The sequence below is a fragment of the Saimiri boliviensis genome, chromosome 5 (genome assembly GCF_048565385.1).
Source record: "Saimiri boliviensis isolate mSaiBol1 chromosome 5, mSaiBol1.pri, whole genome shotgun sequence".
Classification (NCBI taxonomy): domain Eukaryota; kingdom Metazoa; phylum Chordata; class Mammalia; order Primates; family Cebidae; genus Saimiri; species Saimiri boliviensis.
In genome coordinates, this window is record NC_133453.1 from 102,639,433 (window position 1) to 102,662,225 (window position 22,793).

The 22,793-nt window shown below is 39.3% G+C and overlaps 1 protein-coding gene across 1 annotated transcript in view; it reads left to right on the top strand.

Moving 5' to 3' along the window:
• MCM6 (minichromosome maintenance complex component 6) overlaps nt 1-22,745 on the top strand; it is a 45,056-nt gene extending 22,311 nt beyond the window's left edge. The window contains exons 10-17 of the mRNA XM_039470192.2: nt 161-268; nt 1,277-1,432; nt 5,562-5,690; nt 6,915-7,076; nt 10,295-10,430; nt 11,696-11,851; nt 13,385-13,524; nt 17,511-22,745. Coding sequence (XP_039326126.1) covers nt 161-268; nt 1,277-1,432; nt 5,562-5,690; nt 6,915-7,076; nt 10,295-10,430; nt 11,696-11,851; nt 13,385-13,524; nt 17,511-17,627 — 1,104 coding nt within the window. The 3' untranslated portion in view covers nt 17,628-22,745. The remainder of the gene's footprint in view (nt 1-160; nt 269-1,276; nt 1,433-5,561; nt 5,691-6,914; nt 7,077-10,294; nt 10,431-11,695; nt 11,852-13,384; nt 13,525-17,510) is intronic.
• The last annotated feature ends 48 nt before the right edge of the window (nt 22,746-22,793 follow it).

The following is a 22,793-nucleotide window of genomic DNA, read 5'->3' on the forward strand; positions in this document are numbered from 1 at the left end:
CTAGAGTCCAGTGGCAATCACAGCTCACAGTAACCTCAAATGCCTGGCCTTAATTAAGTGATCCTCCTGCCTTGGCCTCCCAAAGTGCTGGGATTACAGGTATGAGCCATTGCACCCAGCCTGAAAGACAGCTTCTTAGGCTAGATTTGTTTGGTTACAGGGTGTGTGTTGTATTGATGAATTTGATAAGATGGACGTGCGGGATCAAGTTGCTATTCACGAAGCTATGGAACAGCAGACCATATCCATCACTAAAGCAGGAGTGAAGGTATGTGTATCTACTTCTGTTCTGCTGCATCATCCATAGCCTTGTAAATTAATGCAGTACTGGATAAAATTCATTACTAAAACATGTAATGCTGTTCATTAAAATGGAAAATACGGCCCTGAGAATTATTTACTCAAACTGTAAATGTTGTTTAGAGTGCTGTGTAAATGTATTGCTGTAATAGAGAGTAGAGGAAAATGTCCATGAACAAAGCTTCTATTTTCTTTGATAAAGTATGCCCCAATTATAACAAAAATAACCAAAGATCAACAGATTGATTATATACGTATATATTTATTTTGATTAACAGATTATTTAACTGAAAATAGGTATGATAGTATAACCAACACTAGGGAGAATCTAAACTTTAAAAGTTACAGATTGAGGTAGTTAAGAAAAATTTAAGTAGTACACAATTGTAAATTGAAAAGACGACTCTTTGCCTGCAACTGCCAGCAACAGTAGATACTTAGAGGTATCTAATGGGTTAAAAGGAATTTGAGGAGGGAAAAAGAAGGCATCTTTTGAGTTTGTGCCACTTTTAGGAATATTTTTTACATAAATAAGCATAATACTGAGTTTCATTTTTGCTGGTTTAACGTCATAATTTTATTTTGGCAATCTTTGTACCGGCACATAGTAGATCAACTTTGGTTTTTTATTACTGTCCCGTATTCAATTGTATATGCCACAGCTCGATTCTTTAGATTCCTGTTGAGTGACATTTGGTTCATTTTCAGTGTTTTGTATTACAAACAAAATTGTTAACATCCTTGAACACAACATCTTCTTGTGCTTAGCTGTAAGATAAATTTCTAACAAATTGATGTCTCAATGGTGTGTTCATCATACCACCAAAACCACATTGGAGTTCCTGTTTATGTGAAAAAGGATATCTCATTATTTTGATTTTCATTTAGTTAATTATGGGTGAGATTAAACATTTTGTTGTATGTTTGTTGGCTGATGTCTTTTTAAATCTGTCAAAATTCTTTCTTTTGTGGTCAGGCTACTCTTAACGCCCGGACGTCCATTTTGGCAGCAGCAAACCCAATCAGTGGACACTATGACAGATCAAAATCATTGAAACAGAATATAAATTTGTCAGCTCCCATCATGTCCCGATTTGATCTCTTCTTTATCCTTGTGGATGAATGTAATGAGGTAACCCCATAAGCTTCCTTTTTTATTTCCAGTTTTAGTTATCGAATGAGACAAGGCTGGAGGATACGCTGCTCAACAGCTGGTGCATGTGTGCCCACTAGCCTTTGATCTCCCTCAGGGAAGCACATGATTGGGCCGAAGGTTTAGTGAGCAACTCAAAGTCATTTGAATTGCCATTCTACTTAATTGTGTTGAAGAATATTAAGTTTTTGGGTTTTATTACTATTTGTTTCTCAAAAGAAAAGGAAACAAGTTACAGATAACTTTCAACCACACTTTTTCTTTTTTCTTTTTTTTTTTTTTTTTAAACAGCGTCTCACTAGAGACAGGGCTGGAATACAGTGGTGCAGTCTTGGCTTACTGCAACCTCCAAAGCGATTCTTATATCTCAGCTTCCCAAGTAACTGGGGTTACAGACGTGTACCACCAGGCCTGGCTACTTTTTATATTTTTAGTAGCGACAAGGTCTCGCCATGTTGGCCAGGCTGGTCTCGAACTCCTAGCCTAAGTGATCCACCTGTCTCAGCCTCCCAAAGTGCTGGGTTTGTAGGTGTGAGCCACTGTGCCTGGCCTCACCTACACTCTTAAGATTTTAATACAATATCTTTATTTTGTTTGTTGGGCTTTTATTTTACTGTTCAGTCACCTTGAAAAAAACTGGGATGCAAAAGAAATTTTTTTTATTTTTAATCATGAGTTATTTATCTTCCTATTTTTTCCTGTCAAGTTGTTAAATGTATTTTACCTTTTTTTTCTTAATTTTAAGGTTGAGTGGAAAAACGTACATTTACTTGGATTCTGATGTTAATTATTATTTGTACTTAGACTTAAATATTTAACAATGCACCTCAGATGTGCACAGAACTATAAAATGACAGTTTGTAGGAACTAATATCTTAGGCTGTACTTTTTAAATCACTGAGCACGGAGGTTCTACATTTTATTGGGTACAATGCACAACTATTTATTACAGTGGAACTTTGTTATCTAAATAAAAGCAGCCTTTCATCTTGTGAGTGTTTGGAGGGCTTGGGTTTTTATTTATTTATTTTTTAAAGACAGAGTCTCACTCTGTCACTCAGGCTGGAGTATAGTGCCACAATCATAGCTCACTGTAGGCTCAATCTCCTGGGTTCCAATGGTCCTCCTGCCCCAGCCTCCTAAGTAGCTAAGACTACAGGTGTGTACCACCATTATTCGTTAAATTTTTCATCTTTTTGCAGCAACAGCAACAAGTTCAAGACCCACACTGGTCTTGAACTCCTGGATTTTAAACCATCTTACCACCTCAACCTCCTGAGTTGATGAGATTATAGGTCTGTGCCATCACACCTGGTCTGGTTTTGTTTTTTTTTTTTTCCATTTTTTTCCCCCTTCACAATACAGATATATTTAACACCAGATAATTGAGAGTTATCTGATTTTCATAAATTTATGTTTGTTCATGATTCATTAAAATAGTTTTAGTAGCAGATCAAGATATAAACCTTTACAAGATCAATTTGTAAACCTTTAAAACATTTGAGGAGATTTTTTAAGAAAACTTTTTTGTTTTGTTTTTGAGACAAGGTCCCACCAAAACTTTTTTGTTTTGTTTTGTTTTGTTTTGTTTTGAGACGGAGTCTCACTCTATCACCCAGGTTGGAGTGCAGTGGCATGATCTCGGCTCACTGCAACCTCCTCCTCCCGGGTTCAAATGATTCTTCTGCCTTAGCCACCTGAGTAGCTGGGATTACAGGTGTGTGCCACCACCTGTAAAAATTACCCGGCTAATTTTTTGTATTTTTAGTAGAGATGGTTTCACTATGTTGGCCAGGCTGGTCTTGAACTCCCAAGCTCAGGTGATCTGCCCACCTTGGCCTCCCAAAATACCGGGATTACAGGTGCGAGCCACCGCGCCCAACTTGTTTTGTTTTTGAGACAGAGTCCCCTGCAGTGGCACGATCATGGCTCACTGCAGCCTCAACCTCCTGGGCTAACGCAGTCCTCCCACCTCAGCCTCCTGAGTAGCTGGGACCATAGGTATGCATGATAATGCATGGATAATTTTTGAATTTTTTATAGAAACAGGATTTTGCCATGTTGCTCAGGCTGGTCCCAAACTCCTGAACTCAAGCAATCTGCCCACCTCAGCCTCCCAAAGTGTTGGAATTACAGGCGTGAACCACGGTCCCTGGCCAAAAAACCTTTTCTTTTCTTTTTATTTATTTTTGAAGTGAAGTCTCGCTCTGTTACCCCGGCTGGAGTGCAGTGGCTCAGTCTCAGCTCACTGCAGCCTCCACCACCGAGGTTCAAGTAATTCTTCTGCCTTAGCCTTCCAAGTAGCTGGGATCACAATCATGCACCACTATAGCCAGCTCATGTTTGTATTTCGTAGAGATGGGATTTCACTGTGTTGGCCAGGCTGGTCTTGAACTTCTGACCTTAGGTGATCCACCTGCCTCAGCCTCCCAAAGTGCTGAAATTACAGGTGTGAGCTACCACACCCAGCCTGTTTTATTTATTTATTTTGAGACAGAGTCTGTCTCTGTTGCCCAGGCTGGAGTGTGGTGGCATGATCTCAGTTCACTGCAACCTGTGCCTCCTGGGCTCAAGCCAGCCTTCCACCTGAGTCTCCTAAGTAACTGGAACTACAGGTGCAGGCCACCACACCCAGCTAAGTTTTGTATTTTTTGCAGAGACAGAGTTTTGCCATGTTACCCAAGCTGGTCTTGAACTCCTGAGGCCAAGCTATCTATCAGCCTCAGCCTCAAATGCTTGGATTACAGGCATGAGCCACTGTGTCCAGCCCAAACAACTTTTTAATTATAAATAATTTCAGCTGGGCGCAGTGGCTCAAGCCTGTAATCCCAGCACTTTGGGAGGCCGAGGTGGGTGGATCACTAGGTTAAGAGATCGAGACCATCCTGGTCAACATGGTGAAACCCCGTCTCTACTAAAAAATACAAAAAATTAGCTGGGCATGGTGGTGCGTGCCTGTAATCCCAGCTACTCAGGAGGCTGAGGCAGGAGAATTGCCTGAACCGAGGAGGCGGAGGTTGCGGTGAGCCGAGATTGCGCCATTGCACTCCAGCCTGGGTAATAAGAGTGAAACTCTGTCTCAAAAAATAATAATAATAATAATTTCAAAGTTTCAAGAAATAGAATAGTTCATAGAACATTCATATACTCTTTACCTGGTTCACATATTAACATTTTACCTTGTTTGCTGTATTACTTTACTATCTCTATATGTTTGCACACTTTTTTCCTGAACCATTTCAGAGCACCTTGCATATTTTGAGGGTTTTTTTCCCCCAATATTAATGACAATTCTGAGATGATTATCTTCAAAACTTAGTGACTAAGAGCACAGTCTCTGAAGCTAGACTATTCAAATCCTGGCTCCACTACTTACTCTGACCTTAGATAAATTACTTAACCTTCCTAGGCCTCAATTTGCCCATGTATAAAATGAGAATAATATCATTTATCTAATAAGGTATTTGTGAGCGTTGTATGAGTTAATACTTCTAAGACATGCTTGTGGCAACAGTGTCTTATATACTGAGGGCCCTATAAATATTAGTTCTGCTATAATTTTTGTTGTTTTGGTTTTGAGACAGGGCTTGCTCTGTTGCCCAGGCTGGAGTGCAGTGGTGCAATCGTGGCTTCACTGCACCTTCAGCCTCCTGGGCTCAAATGATCCTCCTGCCTCAGCCTCCCAAGTAGCTGGGACTACATGTGTGCACTACCATGCCCAGCTCATTTTTTTGTTTTTTATTTTTTGTAAAGACAGGGAGGGAGGGTGTCACTTTGTCGCCCAGACTGGTCTCAAACTCTTGGCCTCAAGCTGTCCTCTCACATCAGTCTCCAAAAGTGTTGGGATTACAAGTGTGAGCCACTGCGTTTTACCCTACTATTGTTTTTAAAGTCAGTTCTTTCAGGTATAGTTGTAGAGTGGGGTATTAGTATGCATTTAAAAGTTTGATTTTAAATCCAAGTTTCATCAGATACGTGGTACTCATTAATACTTCTTTAAGTGGCGTATTAGAGCTTGTTTTCGGCTATAAGTCATTTCTTATTGCCTGGGATAGTCTGGAGTAGATACTGCTGTTACTATCAAAGTGATTTTCTTGTTTTGAATTAGGTTACAGATTATGCCATTGCCAGGCGTATAGTAGATTTGCATTCAAGAATTGAGGAATCAATCGATCGTGTCTATTCCCTTGATGATATCAGAAGGTATCTTCTCTTTGCAAGACAGTTTAAACCCAAGGTAAACCTACCCTTTTGCACTTGGATAAGGTATAATGGGTATATTAAAGTGGAATTTAAATAAGTGTGTTATATGGAAATTAACTGAACCTGTCATCTACCTTAATTACTAAATTTTACAACTTTTTTTATTTTTTCTGGAACTGCAGTTTTTTTTTCAGAGGGCTGAGAAAGGGAACTTTTAAAAAAATCTGAATAGTTCCATTATTTGTTTGGTGGTAATAAAAAGGTTTTTATGAGAGAAGAGTTTTAGATAACTGGATCATCTAGGACATTCTTTTATTTCAAATATTGCTAAGAACCTTAAAATTGTTTATGTGCCTAAATCAATAGTCTACTGAATACTCTTGAATCTTTGTTTGAGGGAAATATTGGATTCCTCTAGCCCATTATGTTGAGTATGAATTACTGTATTACAGTGATTGATGTATTGTATTTGACTGACTGTCCTGAACTCAGGTGATCCTGGACGTAAACCCTGAAACGCTTGGCATTTTCCAAAAATAGGGTAGGAAAAGGAAAAGAAATATTTTATTCTGGTTGAGATTTTTACACTGTTGGCTGACTTGACTTTTGGAAGGTATTACTAGGTATTGTTTGTTTATCATCTTCATTTGATTTTTCATGAGATTGCTGTTGGCTCTTACTGTCCCAGAAGAAATTTAGTCATTTAAAACTAAGGGTTATGAGTGACTCTTGTGTTAAAAAATAGCATCTATTCTCCATGACTGCATACTGATGTATCTTGGCATGCTTCCTTAATATGCTGAATTTCTTGGTCTGAAAAGCTGAGGATCCTTTAGATACAAAGTTCATTGAAACAGTTTCCCCCCCCCCCCCCAAAGACAGCGTGAGTTAATTAATTGAGCCTCAAGGATAGTTTGAGCATTAATTTGTTTAATGAGTATTGACATCCTGAGGTGTAAAAGACATTACATCTTTTCCATTGCTTCAGCTCGTTAAGTTAGCTTTAGAAATGGTCATTTGCTTATATACTAAGCCTGTCTTCATGTTCATAAAAGTAGTATCACAGAATTCACAGGCCTTCTTAGTATTAGTTTCTTTTGAAAGGCGTTTCAGTAGTAATTTATTGTCACTGGCTTTTCAGAGTTTCATCCCTCTCAGTTACCTAAATGTTTCCAAATGGAAGGCTCTTAAATTTATGTTTACCGTAGCTCTCATCAAGTAGAAATGGTTCTCTAACTTGAGTGATGATCTGAAACAGATTTCCAAAGAGTCAGAGGACTTCATTGTAGAACAGTATAAACGTCTCCGCCAAAGGGATGGTTCTGGAGTGACCAAGTCTTCGTGGAGGATTACAGTGCGACAGCTTGAGAGCATGATTCGTCTTTCTGAAGCCATGGCTCGGATGCACTGCTGTGATGAGGTATCAGAGTCACTTTGATAAGATGAGAGCAGAGAGAAACGGATTTATTGCCTTGTAGGCATTTTAAAAATCTTTGGTATGGGACATACTAGAATTTGCTGCAGATATATTTTTATATAACTGTTGCGTGCTCATAGGATCATGAAATTCTTCCCTTTAAAAAGCTCGTTAAGCATTTGAGTGTAGTTGTTAGACTGCGATGATCACGTCATAGGTTATAGAGTGCATAAAGAGGTAAGCTACCATTAATACCTTTCATTCAGGAAAAATGTACTTAGACCCCACAATGTACTAGTAGGCCTCCACGCTGGCAACACTGATAAGATAATGTAGCCCCTGGCCTCAAGGGAACTTTCCTCCTTAGGTTGCATTTATATAATGTATGATTTTTAGACTGTTCTTTGAGCCTTGTGTTCCACGAGGATAGGTTAGTGGGTATTAATTAAGTAAGCCGGAAGTAGTGCGAAAGGTCATTCAAGCGTCCCATCTTCGCTTCAACCAAAGCAGCGCTGCTTTTGTGTAGTTTTATTAATAGGTTTGATGTAAGGTTTTCTTTGAAAAGGGGATTTGGCTTTTTTTACAGTATGACCGAGGTATAGTTTATAAAGAGGGAAATGTATGGCATGGTGAGTTTTTTCACATACGTCCTTGTTACTACCCAGCTCAAGATCCAAAACGTTTTCATAATTTCAGAAAGTTTCCCTGCCTCTTTTCAGTGTTAGCCCTCTTCTGCTGAAGTAACCACTGTTCTGACTTCAATCACTACTTTTATCTCCCAGGTTAATTTTTTGGCTTTATTTCCCTGAATTTTCAAATTCTTTGATATGGTGCTTTATTGTTGACAGAGTACTTTCCCACTGACCTTACTTGATATTCTTTGATTCACCTAATATTTTGTCCCCCTGTAGGGGACAAAAAATGAATGAGAGTCCCTGCCTTCCATTCCTGCTAATCTGGTAGGAGCAAAACATACCTTTAATTAAGCATGTAAAAAATTGGAGTGAGTGATGAAATAATCTATATACCAAGCCCCCATAACACAATTTACCTATGTGACCTGCATGTGTACCCCCAAACCTAAAATAAAAATTGGAAAGAAAAAAAAAATCAGAGGGAGAGTATGATAGAGCATCACAAGCAGAGTACTGAGATGAATTACTTTATTACCAGAGAAGGAGGAGGGCTCATGGAGGTGCCAACATTTAAACCCAGTCACTGAAAGGTGTGCAGAATTTGAATAGGCAGGAGATCTTGGGGCAAGGTCATTCTAAAACCATGCTAACATTTGTACTTTTTAAATAGGTAGCAAATTCACATAATACTAAATATATGCACATAAATTATATGCATAAATATATTTTGTGAATGAAATTGAATATCTGCATATATTTAAGAGCTGTTTCTGTCTCATGTTTATAATCTTCATCCATTAAAAAAACTATTTGGTTAGAAAGGCCTTTTTCACTCTAAGATTATGAAAAATTCTCCCATTATTAGCTAGTTTTCTAGTTGTTCCACCACCATTTATTGAACAATCCATCTTTTTCACACTGGTTTGGTATGCCTTAATTATATATTCTTGTGTGTGTTAGGATCTCCTTTTGGACTTTATATTCTTTTCCACTGAGTCTTACCAGCTGCTCTTACGTTGGTACCATGATGTTTTAATCTATGGAGCTTTGCAGTGAATGTAGGGCTAGTTCCAGTGCATTGTTATTTTTCAGCTGTAAGGAACTTAGAAATCACCTTGCTCTGTTTTAATAAAACCTGACATTTTTTATCAGTATAACATTGAATTTATATTAATTTGAAGAATTGAACACATCTTTATGATTTTTCCTATTCAATAACATAGCACTTAGAATAGGCTAAGTTGTACTACTGTAAAATCTCATCTGCTTAAAATGCTTTTTTGCTTCTACTACACATCCATTAGGTCATCACGGGACTCACTTTGTCAAGTCACTCAGATTCAGGCTGATTTAAACGTTTGAGCTTGACATACGTTTTCATGATGACAGAAAGCAGGGAAGAGAAGGTGGTAAGCCACCTGCTGTCTTCACCTTTTATCCAGAAATGACGCATACTCACATTTCATTCACCAGATAAATTAACATGGCCACCCCTAAGTTCAAGTGGATAAGACAAATGCCTTCCTACCAGGTGCGCAGAATGAGAAGAGCAAACATTTGTGAACAGTTCTGACTACCACACATAGCATTATCTTTCCACTTAAGTCTTTAGTTTTACTCAGTAGTGTTTTTTAAGCTTTTCTTCATATGTTTTTTTTCATGTTTCTTGTTAAATTTATTTCTTGATATTTTGTCATTTTTGTTGGTACTGGAGGTAGTTTTCCATTTCATTTTCTGTCTGGTTTCATTGCTGTTTAACATGAATATGCCACAGTTTATTTACCCATTCTTCTGTTAATGAGCATTTCAAAGTTTCCAGTTTGGGTTTTTGTATTAGTACATTTTCACACTGCTGATAAGAACATACCTGAGACTGGGCAGTTTACAAAGAAAGACTTACAGTTCCATGTGCCTAGGAAAGCCTCACAATTATGGCAGAAGGGAAGGAGAAGCAAGTTATGTCTCACATGGATGGCCGCAGGCAAAAAGAGAATGAGGAATATGCAAAAGTAGAAACCTCTAATAAAAACCATCAGATCTTGTGAGACTTATTTACTACCACAGAACAGTATGGGGGAAACTACCCCTACAATTTAATTATCTCCCACCGGGTCTCTCCCACAACATGTGGGGATTATGGGAGTACAATTCAAGATGACATTTGGGTGGGGACACAGAGCCAACTATATCAGTTTTTATGGGATATGTATGTCTTTGGGTTCATATGAGGTTTATATATGTTTATATTTCTACAAGTACATATTTAGGAGTGGAATTGTTGGGTCATAGGTTAATACATGTTTTTCTGCTAAACAGTTGTGTCAGTTTTTGTTTTCACCTGCCATAAATGAGAGTTGTTTCATATTCTTGCCAACACTTGATACTGTCAGTCATTTTAGCTATTCTGGTGAATTTATAGTGCGATCTCTGTGTGTGATGTGTGAGAAAACCAAAGCACCACTGTCAAGGGTGTGTGTGTTTGAGAGAAAACCAAAATACATACTACTGTGATTTCATTGGGAGGAAATCTGTTTGGTATATCAAGAAATCTAACTTAACTGACTGACTTCATCCTTATTGGTTTAGGTCCAACCTAAACATGTGAAGGAAGCTTTCCGGTTACTAAATAAATCAATCATCCGTGTAGAAACACCTGATGTCAATCTAGATCAAGAGGAAGAGGTCCAGATGGAGGTGGATGAGGGTGCTGGTGGCATTAATGGTGAGATGTTTGTTCGTGTGACTGTTTGGGAGTTAGGGACCAAAACATTTTCTGAGATGTCATGTGGTAGAAGTACACCTGCTGATGATTAATCAAGTCTATAGTAGCAAAAAGGAAAAAGCAGATCCTGAGTTCTGTCAACTGTTTACAAGTTAAAATGAAATTAAATCAATATAAAATATATATACTTGAAAGACTAAAAGAAAAGGCACCAAAATGGTGATAATAGGCATAAATCCTCTGGCTTTTACCCTGACTTCAGGTGATCCGCCTACCTTAGCCTCCCAGAGTGCTGGGATTACAGCCATGAGCCACTGTGCCCAGCCACTTTATTTCATTTTTCTCTTCTTTTTTTTTTGAGACAAAGTTTTTTGCTCTTGTTGCCCAGGCTGGAATGCAATGGTGTGATCTCGGCTCACCACAACCTGCACCTCTTGGGTTTAAGCAGTTCTCCTGCCTCAGCCTCCTGAGTAGCTAGGATTACAAGCATGTGCCACCATGCCTGGCTAATTTTGTATTTTTAGTAGAGACAGGGTTTCTCTATGTTGGTCAGGCTGGTCTCAAACTCCCAACCTCAGGTGATATTCCTGCCTCAGAGACCTCCCACAGTGCTGAGATTATAGGTATAAGCCACTGTGCTCAGCCTTTATTTATTTATTTTTTTTGAGATGGAGTTTCACTCTTGTTACCCAGGCTGGAGTGTAATGGCGCAACCTTGGCTCACCACAACCTCCACCTCCTGATTCAGGCAATTCTCCTGCCTCAGCCTCCTGAGTAGCTGGGATTACAGGCATGCGCCACCATGCCCAGCCAATTTTTTGTATTTTTAGTAGAGACGGGGTTTCACCATGTTGACTAGGATGGTCTTGATCTCTCGACCTCGTGATCCACCCACCTCGGCCTCCCAAAGTGCTGGGATTACAGGCTTGAGCCACCGCGCCCGGCCCTCAGCCTTTATTTTATTTTTCATTTTTTGTTTTTGACAGTGGCATGTGAGAATATATGCTTGTTTTAAAATTAGTATTAAGTCTGGGTGTGCTGGCTCACACCTATAATCACAGCACTTTGGGGAGCCGAGGCAGGAGGATCACTTGAGCCCAGCCCGGGTAATGTAGCAAAGACCCTGTCTCTAAAACAAACAAAATAATAATAATTTTTTAAAATGAAATATCAGTATTAAATATAAGTAATATATTTGTGAATGCTTGACAGGGGGATGTTAGAGGCACAAAAAACAAGATTCAAGTGGTTAATTTTTGACTTAGGTCATGCTGACAGCCCTGCCCCTGTCAGCGGAATCAACGGCTACAGCGAAGACATAAATCAAGAGTCTGCTCCCAAAGCCTCCTTAAGGCTGGGCTTCTCTGAGTACTGCCGAATCTCTAACCTTATTGTGCTTCACCTCAGAAAGATGGAAGAAGGTAAGGCTTACCTGTTACTGCTTACATGCTCAGTCACTTGTGTAAGCTCTGTTCACATAGGCTGCTTGTGATTGCCAAACTTTGTGTTGTTCTGTCAGAAGAGAGGATAAGTTGTTAGATAACTCATTTTAGCAAAGTAAATTTGTGGAGTATCAGCATACCTGCCAGCCTGAACATTTCTTCATCAACAAATTTATCAGGCTAAGGTTTATAGGTCCTTTTTTTTTTAAACATTCTAAGCCTATTTTAATAATTTTGGGACCTGATAACATACGAAGGAGCACATACAAATGTTTTTACAAATGCAAAATATTTATTCCCTTACAATGGTCCTATTTAAAACAGCTGGACCCCCAGGGTATATTTTAACAGTAATTAATTCAGCCCAGAAATCCATACTATCAGAAGGCCATTGCAGACTAGAAATGGAGTAAAATCCTAAGTGTGGCATCTGGACACTAGTACACTTCCTACCCTTAACTGCTCTACGATGCTATAAAAAATTTTATCCCCCTGTAGTTAACTAAAAAGCAGAAGGAAAAATGGCGAATTCAAGACGTAGAACCTAAACTTCTACTTGATAGTGAAGCATCAGGTCATTCTTACTTAAAAGTCCCAAGAATGACTTGTGCTGGCTTCCTGGAATGTTTTGTCATCACAGTATTTGGTGTGCTGTGAAAGAAGAGAACAAGAGATTATAGTTGCTGCCCTTGTTCCCCTGGGAACTGTAGACCAGTGGGAAGAGAGAAGGCAAGAAAGTGGCACACCTCAGCTTTTGTCTCCATTCCTTTCTCACATAGAATGATTTGGAAACTCAACATGTTCTTGATTCATGTTATATGTCATAATTCTCTCTTCCTCATGCAACTAAGTTATAAACATAGCAGAAATTGAGTTTTGTGATAGTTATGTTATCCAGGTCCCAACATTTCCTGTGTGTTGAGGGTTCTACCAGGACTTTGTAAAAGTCTGGTAGACCTTGGACTTAAAAGAAGCAGACAGTTCAGTTAGTAAGATGAACCTTGCTAAAATAAATGGGTAATTTTTTATTTTGAGTGAATGCTTATTAATTTGACTTATTAGTAAACTCCAGTTCCATAAAGCCTTCCCCTTTCTACAGAGGAAAAGTAGTTAACGTTTCAGAATTTTTGCTTGCTGATGCTTCATTCCTAATTTATGCTTTCAGTTTCTGTTGGAAAACATTCTTAGAAGTGGTGAAGCATAAGATGAAGAAAAGACCTTCATACTTTGAAATCCTAATAGCTTTAAGAAATGTATTCCTTATCATCTCTATTTTATTAGGTTTTTCTCCTTAAGAATAATGGAAGGCATACTTTAATACAAGTGATATGACGTGTTATTTCAGGCTTAACGCTAGAACATTGTGGACCTTATGTCAGCAGATGTACTTTCGGACAGGTTGATGTTTATCTAATCTGTACATTATGTTGTTGTGTATGTGGCAGAGATTTAACCAAGGACTGACGGTACAATTTGCTGGAATAATTTAAATGTGTTTTTTTTTTGTTGTAGAAGAAGATGAGTCAGCATTAAAGAGGAGCGAGCTTGTTAACTGGTACTTGAAGGAAATCGAATCAGAAATAGACTCTGAAGAAGAACTCATAAATAAGAAAAGAATCATAGAGAAAGTCATTCATCGACTCACACATTATGTAAGTTCAGAAATACACTTGCTGTGGTATGCGGGGGAGGGAGTTCATGCCCTGTATCTCCAGGTTTACTAGTGAAATTTTTTTAACCTTTGTTTGTTTTGAATCATTGGAATGTAGTCAGAAGTATGAGTTGTAAAACAAGAGAGAATTAACAGCAAGTAAATGATTTATTTCCTCTGCTGAAACCAGCAGAATTGAGGTTGAATCTTGGAAAGTGGGATTAAGGTCTTACTAGTTGGGTGTTTTAAGCTTCTGTTTTCCACCCTCATATTCGCCCTTGGTCATACTGTCACCTACTTTCTATGCTTCATTTTCCTCACATCCTTGGTTCCTAGTTCCCACCTTGCCCAACCCAATAGTCACTCTTCCTGACACTTTGAGTTTTTTGTGTCTTACTTGTTTGGCAAAAACCCCAAACTTACTTAAATAAAGCCTCTTTTTTTTTTCTCTGGACTACCCTTATATAAGCAGCTAAAAGTATCTGGAGAAAAGCATACAATTGTGAGCCCAGTCTTACTTAAATTGATGACCAGGAATTTCAGGTAGACAGTTCTTATACTCTCATCAACCTCATGACAGCACTGCCCAGTGCAATTCCTTTTCCTTGGTCAGTTCTTTGCCCTAGTCTCTCTCAGGACCATTGCATGCCTTCTCTCCACTCTTGTCAGCTGGCTATTCTCAGTACTCAGCCTGTCCACAGCTTTGTTAGGAGTTTATCACTCCTAGAAATACTGTCGTCTTCACTTGGTTCTGGGTCACTATATCCTCCTGGGTCTTTCTCACTGGTTATTCCCTCTTGGTCTCTTATCTTGAGTCTTTCTTTCTTTCTTTTTGTTTTAAGACAGAGTTTTGCTCTTATCACGCAGGCTGGAGTGCAGTGGTACAGTCTTGGCTCACTGCAGTCTCCACCTCCCAGGTTCTAGCGATTCTCCTGTCTCAGCCTCCCAAGTCTGGAATTATAGGCACCCGCCACCATGCCTGGCTATTTTTTTATTTTTTTAGTAGAGACAGGGTTTTGCCATGTTGGCCAGGCTGGTCTAGAACCCCTGACCTCAGGTGATCCACCCACCTGGGCCTCCCAGAGTGCTGGGATTACAAGCATGAGCCACCATGTCCAACCTGAATCTTTCTTTTCTTACTTTACTTTCAGATCATTTACATTCATTACCTAAGTGATCTCATTTGGTTTTACGAATTTACCCATCTACTGATGGCTTCCACATTTATGTCACCAGCTCTCACCACTCCTCTAAACTCCAGATGGATAGAGCTGGTTGCCTACTGATGAGCTAACAGGTGTCTTGTGCTTAATGTGTTCAAAAACATAGTTGTCCTTCCCTGTTTGCAACTGAGTTGTTCTTACTAATTGCGGTAGGTAGGCCAAACGCCTTGGAATTGTCTTTGACTTCTTGGTTCCACTCTCCCGTCACAACAACTCTTCAGCAGCAAATCCTGTGACCCCGGCCTTCCCGTGTGTATGTATTTTCTGTTCTCTTTTTACCGCCCAGCCAAGCCACTAGGCCAGGACTGTTGCAGGAGCCTCATCACTGTCCTTTTTTTTTGTATTGGCTTCCTGCTCAGCAGCCAGATAGGTCTTTTTCAAATGTAAGTCACATTATTTTACTACCCTCCCTTCCAGTGCGTCTCTCACATTAGAATGAAATGTAGACTCCTTGTCATGGTCTGCAGAACTTACCCAGTAAACCCTGTCTGCCTCATTCACTTCATTTCACAGCGGTCATCCCCTTGCCCATCCCACCCCAGTGTCGCTGGCCTTGTTCCCTAGACACATCAAACATGAGGGCCATTGCGCTCACCCTTTGTCTGTTTCCTTAGATATCCTCCTCCTCTCCAACGTCTGCTCAAATGTTACCTCTTCAAAGAAGCCTTTTTTGCCTAGCCTGTCAAAATAGCAGCCTTCTGCTCTTGCTGTCACCCTGCCTTGTATTTCTTCATAATGTTTAACATGGCCCAGCAGTATATTCTTTAAGTGTGTAGTTTGTCTGTCTTACAGCATATAAGCTCTGTGAGGGTAGAGACTTGGCCCAGGAGCTACGGTGGTGCCTTGCACATAGCAGGATCAAATATATGTTGAATGACTGAATTTTCCTATTACATGGCAGAGATTTTAACCTTTGTGCCAATTCAGTTCCCAGTGCTCACTACATAAATATTACAGAGGTCACATATTAAGATTGTGTCTTCTGAAAAACCGCTTTCCTATGAAAGTAGATCAGTGTGTGATTATTAGGGGGTAGGGAGGTGTGAGAACAGCCACTCAGAACACGATCCAGAGTTGCTTTTCTAGTGGTAGGACATGTCTGTGTGCTCCTTGGGATCCGTGTAAGGTAAAACGACCCAGGCAGGGAATCTACTTCAGGACTTTGGAACACACTGTGAATCTAACTGATCTAAACTTTGATTACCTTTTTATTGATTGATTGATTGATTGATTGATTGATTGAGATGGAGTCTTGCTCTGTCGCTTAGGCTAGAGTGCAGTGGTATGATCTTGGTTCCCTAATCCCTTCAACTTCCGCCTCTTGAGTTCAAGCGATTCTCCTGTCTCAGCCTCCATAGTAGCTGAGATTACAGGTGCCTGCCACCACACCCAGCTAATTTTTGTGTTTTTAGTAGAGATGGGGTTTCACCATGTTTGGCCAGGCTGGTTTCGAACTCCTGACCTCAGGTGATCCACCCGCCTCAGCCTCCCAAAGTGCTGGGATTACAGGTGTGAGCCACTGTGCCTGGCCTGGATTACCTTTTTAAATTTGGCTTACCACCTGAAGTAATTTGCTACAGAAAACCAGAAAGCTTATACTGTGCTGATTACATATGCTTCCTGTGAAGGTGTGTTAGCACATAGAGTGAGTGCTTGAAACAAGTGTCCAATCCAACTGCAGGGGTAGATTAGAAAGGGCAATTATTTTGTTTGTTTGTTTTGTTTTAAGATAGAGTTTCACTTTTGTTGTCCAGGCTGGAATGCAATGGTGCCATCTCAACTCACTGCAACCTCCACCTCCCAGGTTCAAGCAATTCTCCTGACCTGGCCTCCTGCGTAGCTGGGATTACAGGCACTTGCCACTATGCCAGCTAATTTTAAGTAGAGGTGGGGTTTTGCTGTGTTGGCCAGGCTAGTCTCAAACTCCTGACCTCAGGCAGCCCACTCGCCTCAGCCACCCAAAGTACTGGGATTACAGATGTGAGCCACCATGCCCAACTAGGACAGTTTTTTTAAAAAGTGTCCAATCCCCCTTAGTGACATCAATGTTTATACTGTGGAGCTTTGCCAAACTTTTAAGGATCAAATCACAATTTCCTGAGTTCCTTTCTATGGGCTTGGCTAGGAGCTCTTCTCATTTATGAACATTTTTTTTTACTGATCTATGATTATATCATGGTCTTAAAATCTGTCATCAGGATTTTAAGCCAGATGACATGTTCTGCCTTTTTTTATTAGCTGAGAGTGAAAAATTTTCTACATGAATTTTCTTCGTAGATTGTTCTTCTAACTCTATGAAATGGTGGTATATGAAAAAGTTCAGTGGTCAGTAATTAAAAATTTAAAAATTAAAAATCGCTGAATGATAGTATGAAACAGACTTCCAATTCGTTAGAAGATTTTGCAGAATTATATAACCTTAAAATTCAAGCATTATTTCCTTGTTTGAAGTTATATTTATTAGCATTTGATGTAATGTGCCAGGAAACCTTATTAAAATCACATTATCTGTTAAGCTTACTTACGTACTTCTTAATTTTCCACAGGGGGTTTATGGTATCAAAACTCAGCATCCTGATAGGAACAGGGTTTAGCAGAGCACTAATGGTGATATTTAAAGTATGGTCCCTTTCCTAGGAGTTTCTAGTTAGGAAATGAAAGAAAATGTTGATAGCAAACCATCAGAAGAAGGATCAAGTCTTATATATCTGGACATTTGTATAATACTGCTTGAAATCTAAAGACAAGTATTTGTGTTTCATAGGATCATGTTCTAATTGAGCTCACCCAGGCTGGATTGAAAGGCTCCACAGAGGGAAGTGAGAGCTATGAAGAAGATCCCTACTTGGTAGTTAACCCTAATTACTTGCTGGAAGATTGAGATAGTGAAAGTAACTGATCAGAGCTGAGGAACTGTCGCACACCACCTCCTGGCTGGAGCTCTGGTAGGGACAGAAATGCTTCTGGAAGTGATGCTTCAAGATTTGTTTTCAGAAACAAGAACTGACCTCATGGTCCTGTGTGTCACATTTGTCACAAGCTTTTATACCAACATAGACTTCAGCACTTCCTTTGGTGTGTTTCCTGTCCCAGTGAAGTTGGAACCAAATAATGTGTGGTCTCTATAAACAATACCTTTGTTTTGTTTTCATAGAAAAAGGCCCATTACTCTTAGAGTATGTGCTGTCTTACCGAGCAAATAGCTTTTTTGATTGCCAGCTACTGCTTTTATTCATCATAATACAATAACTTGTTCTGAAGTTGTCTATTGGATTTCTTTCTACTGTACCGTGATTATTGCTTCCATCTACTTGTGAATGTGTTTCCTTTTTTGCTTAATCTGGAGTGAAGGGATAGAACTGTGGCATTATGGATTAGGTTTCTGTGAGAAGGAGTCATTAGATAATTCATATGAAAGCTAGAGGCCTTAGTGATGACTTTCCAAGGTTAATTCCAGTTTTTTTTTAATGTTTATAAGAATTAGAACTTTATTATACTTTTTTAAATTACTCTTTAATAATTTCTTTTACTTCTGTGTCCTAAGGTTAATTTCTCAGGATTGTTTTCAAATTGCTTTTTTAGGGGAAATAAGTCACTTACTATATTACAAGCTGTGCCCAAATTTTATGATCTCCTTCCAGGAAAAATTATAACCGTTTATGATACCAACAGTTCCTGAGACTTAGCTGTGATCAGTATGTTCATGATGGAGCAGTTCCTGTGTTGTAGCTTTTAATAACGGATGGCATTCTGGGGCCTGCAGGGCCAATTAGGGAAATGTGGTAGTTCCTGTGTTCTGTATGGTAAGCTTATAAATAGTAACTTTAATTTCTGCTGACTTAAAAAGGATGGGGTGAGATGAGGGGGCCTGGAAATAGAGAAGTTACATAGCAGATGCAGGGTATAAACTCCTGTCAAGCATGGGTTTTTTTTGATGTGTGTGTGTTTTTTGTTTTTTGTTGTTTGTTTGTTTTTTGAGATGGAGTCTCATTCTGTTGCCAGGCTGAAGTCCAATGGCTCGATCTTGGCTCACTGCAACTTACAACTCCCTGGTTTAAGCTATTCTCCTGCCTCAGCCTCTCAAGTAGCTGGGATTACAGGCATGCACCTCCATGCCCAGCTAATTTTTTTTATTTTTAGGAGAGACAGAGTTCACCATGTTGGCCAGTATGGTCTCCATCTCCTGACCTCATGTGCCACCTGCCTTGGCCTCCCAAAGTACTGGGATTACAGATGTGAACCACTGAGCCCAGCCTGTCAAGTATGTTTTTAATAAGGATGGGAGGGTCCTTGACAATAGGATGAGGAAAGTTTGGGGTGCAGGACCTCAGACTTACTGTTGCGGGAGTGATAGGCATACTAGCATAAGACATGCACAAACAACAGGCCAGACATTGTAGTGAAAATTTAGGAGACAGCAAGAAAGAGCCCTCTCCCACTTGTGTTAGGGTGAGCATCTCCCTGTACTGACTTCATAAGGAAAGTGGGGTGCAGATTGAAAGAATATTAACTGGAAGTTGAACTTTAATTTGACTGTTTACTAAAGGAAACTTTTAAGTCCAGGGAAGATACACTCATTTTTGGCAAAATGTTTTCCACTCCCAATTGCCATTGATGAGAGTGGGGGCTCCAGAACAAGGTGAGGTCATTACTGCAAATCCCCTTTTTCTGCATCTGAGTATGTGTGCTTATGTTTCCACACATTCAGCTTCATGTGGTACTTGTCAGAGAGATAAAGTGGTTAATGAATAATGGATCATACATGAGACCTTTGTGAAGAAAATTAGACAAATGTTTAAGATAAGTGGATAGACATTCTGTAATGGAAAGATTTGAATACCATAAATTGTCGACTGATCTATTAATGCTTTTTTATTTTTATTTTTTTTGAGATAGAGTTTTGCTTTGTTGCCAGTCGCCAGGCTGGAGTGCAGTGGCGCAATCTTGGCGCACTGCAACCTCTGCCTCCTGAGTAGCTGGGACTACAGGCGTGAGCCACCACGCCCAGCTAATTCTTGTAATTTTTTAGTAGAGATGGGGTTTCACCATGTTGGCTAGGATAGTTGCGATCTCTTGACCTCGTGATCTGCCTGCCTCAGCTTTCCAAAGTGCTGAGATTACAGGCGCGAGCCACCACGCCCAGCCTATTAACACATTTTTAACCAAATCCCAACAGACGCTCATCATTAAGGAAATTATTACATAAACTGTGGTACAGCTACACTGTGGGATACTCACAAACAAAACTGAAGTAGACCTAGATGTTTTGAAATTGAAGTATCTCTAGGACACATGGAAAAGAAAATGTGCAAATACAGCCAAAATGATTCCGGGGAAAAGAATGATAGAAGAGGCCTTGCCCTATCTGAAAGCAAAAAGTGCTGCACAAGCGTAGAAATTAAGATAGTGTGTGATTGGCATGTGAACAGATAAATCAGTCGCAACAGTAAAAAGTTCAGAAACATCTGTGCTTCTGTAGGCTTTTCATTTCTGATAAAGTAACATTTCAAATATTAGAGGAAGGATATCCTATTCAGTGGTGTTAGAAATTAGCCTGCCACACAGCATACCCAAAGTTAAAATTCAAGATGGGTTAGAGATTTAAAGATAAAAAGTGAGCACACATACAGTTAGATATTTAATAGCAGGTATAAGTGCTAATGTTTGATAGCATAATAGGATGACTAGTTAGCAACAGCGTGTGGTGTATTTCAAAGTAGCTGGAAGAGAGAACTTGAAATGTTCCCAGCACATAGAAATGATAAATATTCAAGGTGATAGGTACTTAAAATACCCTGATTTGGTCATTACACATTCTGTACACACAACAAAATATCACATGTATCCTATAAATATGTAAAACGCATCAATTTTAAAAAGGGAATTTGAAAAAAAAAATTTACAGGAAGTCAGTCATCATTTCCATGAAGTTCTTCCCTCCCTCTTTTCTGCCACTCTAAAGCTGTGCAGTCCTACTATGCAAGAGTCTGAATCCTGCCAAATACAAAAAGGTATATTGGTTATTGGAAAAATACTCTTCTGTAGATTACCATTTTGCATCTAAATATATTTTGAAAAGAAGTTGTTGGGAGTGTTTTATAGTGTCATTAGTGTCAGGAACTGGCTTTTTTTTTTTTTTTTTTTTTTTCCCCCTGATACGGAGTTTCGCTCTTGTTGCCCAGGCTGGAGTGCAGTGGGACGATCTTAGCTCACTGCAACCTCCACCCCAGGTTCAAGTGATTCTCCTGCTGCAGCCACCCAAGTAGCTGGGATTATGGCATGTACCACCACGCCTGGCTAATTTTGTATTTTTAGTAGAGACGGGTTTCTCCGTGTTGATCAGGCTGGTCTTGAACTCCCAACCTCAAGTGATCTGCGCATCTTGGCCTTCCAAAGTGCTGGGATTACAGGCATGAGCCACTGCTCCCGGCCAGGAACTGGCATTTTTAAAATTGTGCCTGTAATGAAGATCCATTAAATCACAAAATATGTTGAAGTTCACAAAAGTAAAATATTTTCTAAGGCTAAGGCCCATGTGGGACAGTCTAATACTGGTAAGTACTCAACTTGCCTTGATCTCTGAGCTTTGCAGTGCAATGTGAGTTTGAACAGCCACAAATCTATTAGAAAACAAGATAAATTATAGGTTAAAACAATGGTTTGAACACTTTTTTCCTAATAATTGCCCTTTCTTGGGATCAACTCATATGAAACCTTATCAAAATGTATTCAACAAATATGTGTAATCATTATGTATTTTAAAAATAAAAACATGACAAATATTAAAACAAGAATGAATACTCAAGCAAATTTGTCACGGGATTTTTAAAAAAATGATAACAGGTAATGTATCTTTTTAAAGACACTAAAGAAAGACTGCTCTGCCGATGTAGTCACCATTTTTTTATTCCTTTACTTTCCTAATAGGCTTGCTTTCACTTAAGAAAAACAAGGCCGGGCGCAGTGGTTCATGCCTGTAAACCCAGCACTTTGAGAGGCCAAGGCAAGTGGATCACCTGAGGTCAGGAGTTTGAGACAAGCCTGCCCAACATGGAGGAAAACCATCTCTACTAAAAATATAAAAATTAGCCGGGCAGGGTGGCAGGCACCTGCAATCCCAGCTACTGGGGAGGCTGAGGCAGGAAAATTGCTTGAACCTGGGAGGTAGAGGTTGCAGTGAGACGAGATCATGATAGTGTCCTCCAGCCTGGGTAACAGAGCGATACTGTCTCAAAAAGATTCCCGGGCTTAACCCTCTACAGTCTTTGGAAAGTAATGGGAATCTATTAAAAAGAAAAAAAGATTCTAAACCAAATTAAAAGATGGTTTTTCTACTTTGTTTTCATATGTGATATCCAGTCTGTTAAGAATTTTTATATCAGTAATAAGATAAAAATGGAGAAAGTATATGAATATAAATCTCAAAAGGAAAATAAATGCCCAATTAACATGAAGACCTTCACTTACCTCTTAAGTAATCAGAAAAAGAAAAGGACATAATATTTACCTCAAAGTATCAAAAATGTAAAGTTTTATAATAGGCATTAGCAAAGCAGACAGATTCAGGCACACTTCTAAATATATGTAGGATTTAAATTTGAAGAAGACTAATTTGGAAGCCAATTTGCATTTCATTCAATCAAAAAATTTTTTTGAGACATGATTTCCCTATGTTGCCCAGACTGGCCTCAAGGCCCTAGCCTCAAGCAGTCCTCCAGTCTCAGCCTCCAAAAGTACTGGCAAAACAGGCATGAGCAACCATGCCCAGCCTTTATATAAGCCTATAAATATTCATTTGCAGCATTATTTGCAACACAGAAATTTAAAACCAACTGAAGTGTTTAATATGCAAGATGTTAATTTATGGTACAGTCGTGCTGTGGAAAGCTGTGTATCTGTTAAATAGAGTTGGGTTTATATGTTCTGATATAGGCAGAGCTCTAAGAGCTATTAAGGGAAGAAAAGAAAGCTGAAAAATAAAACATGGCATGATTCCATATATGTTAAATTGTTTTATATTTTAAATGTTATGCGCACGTTTCCATTT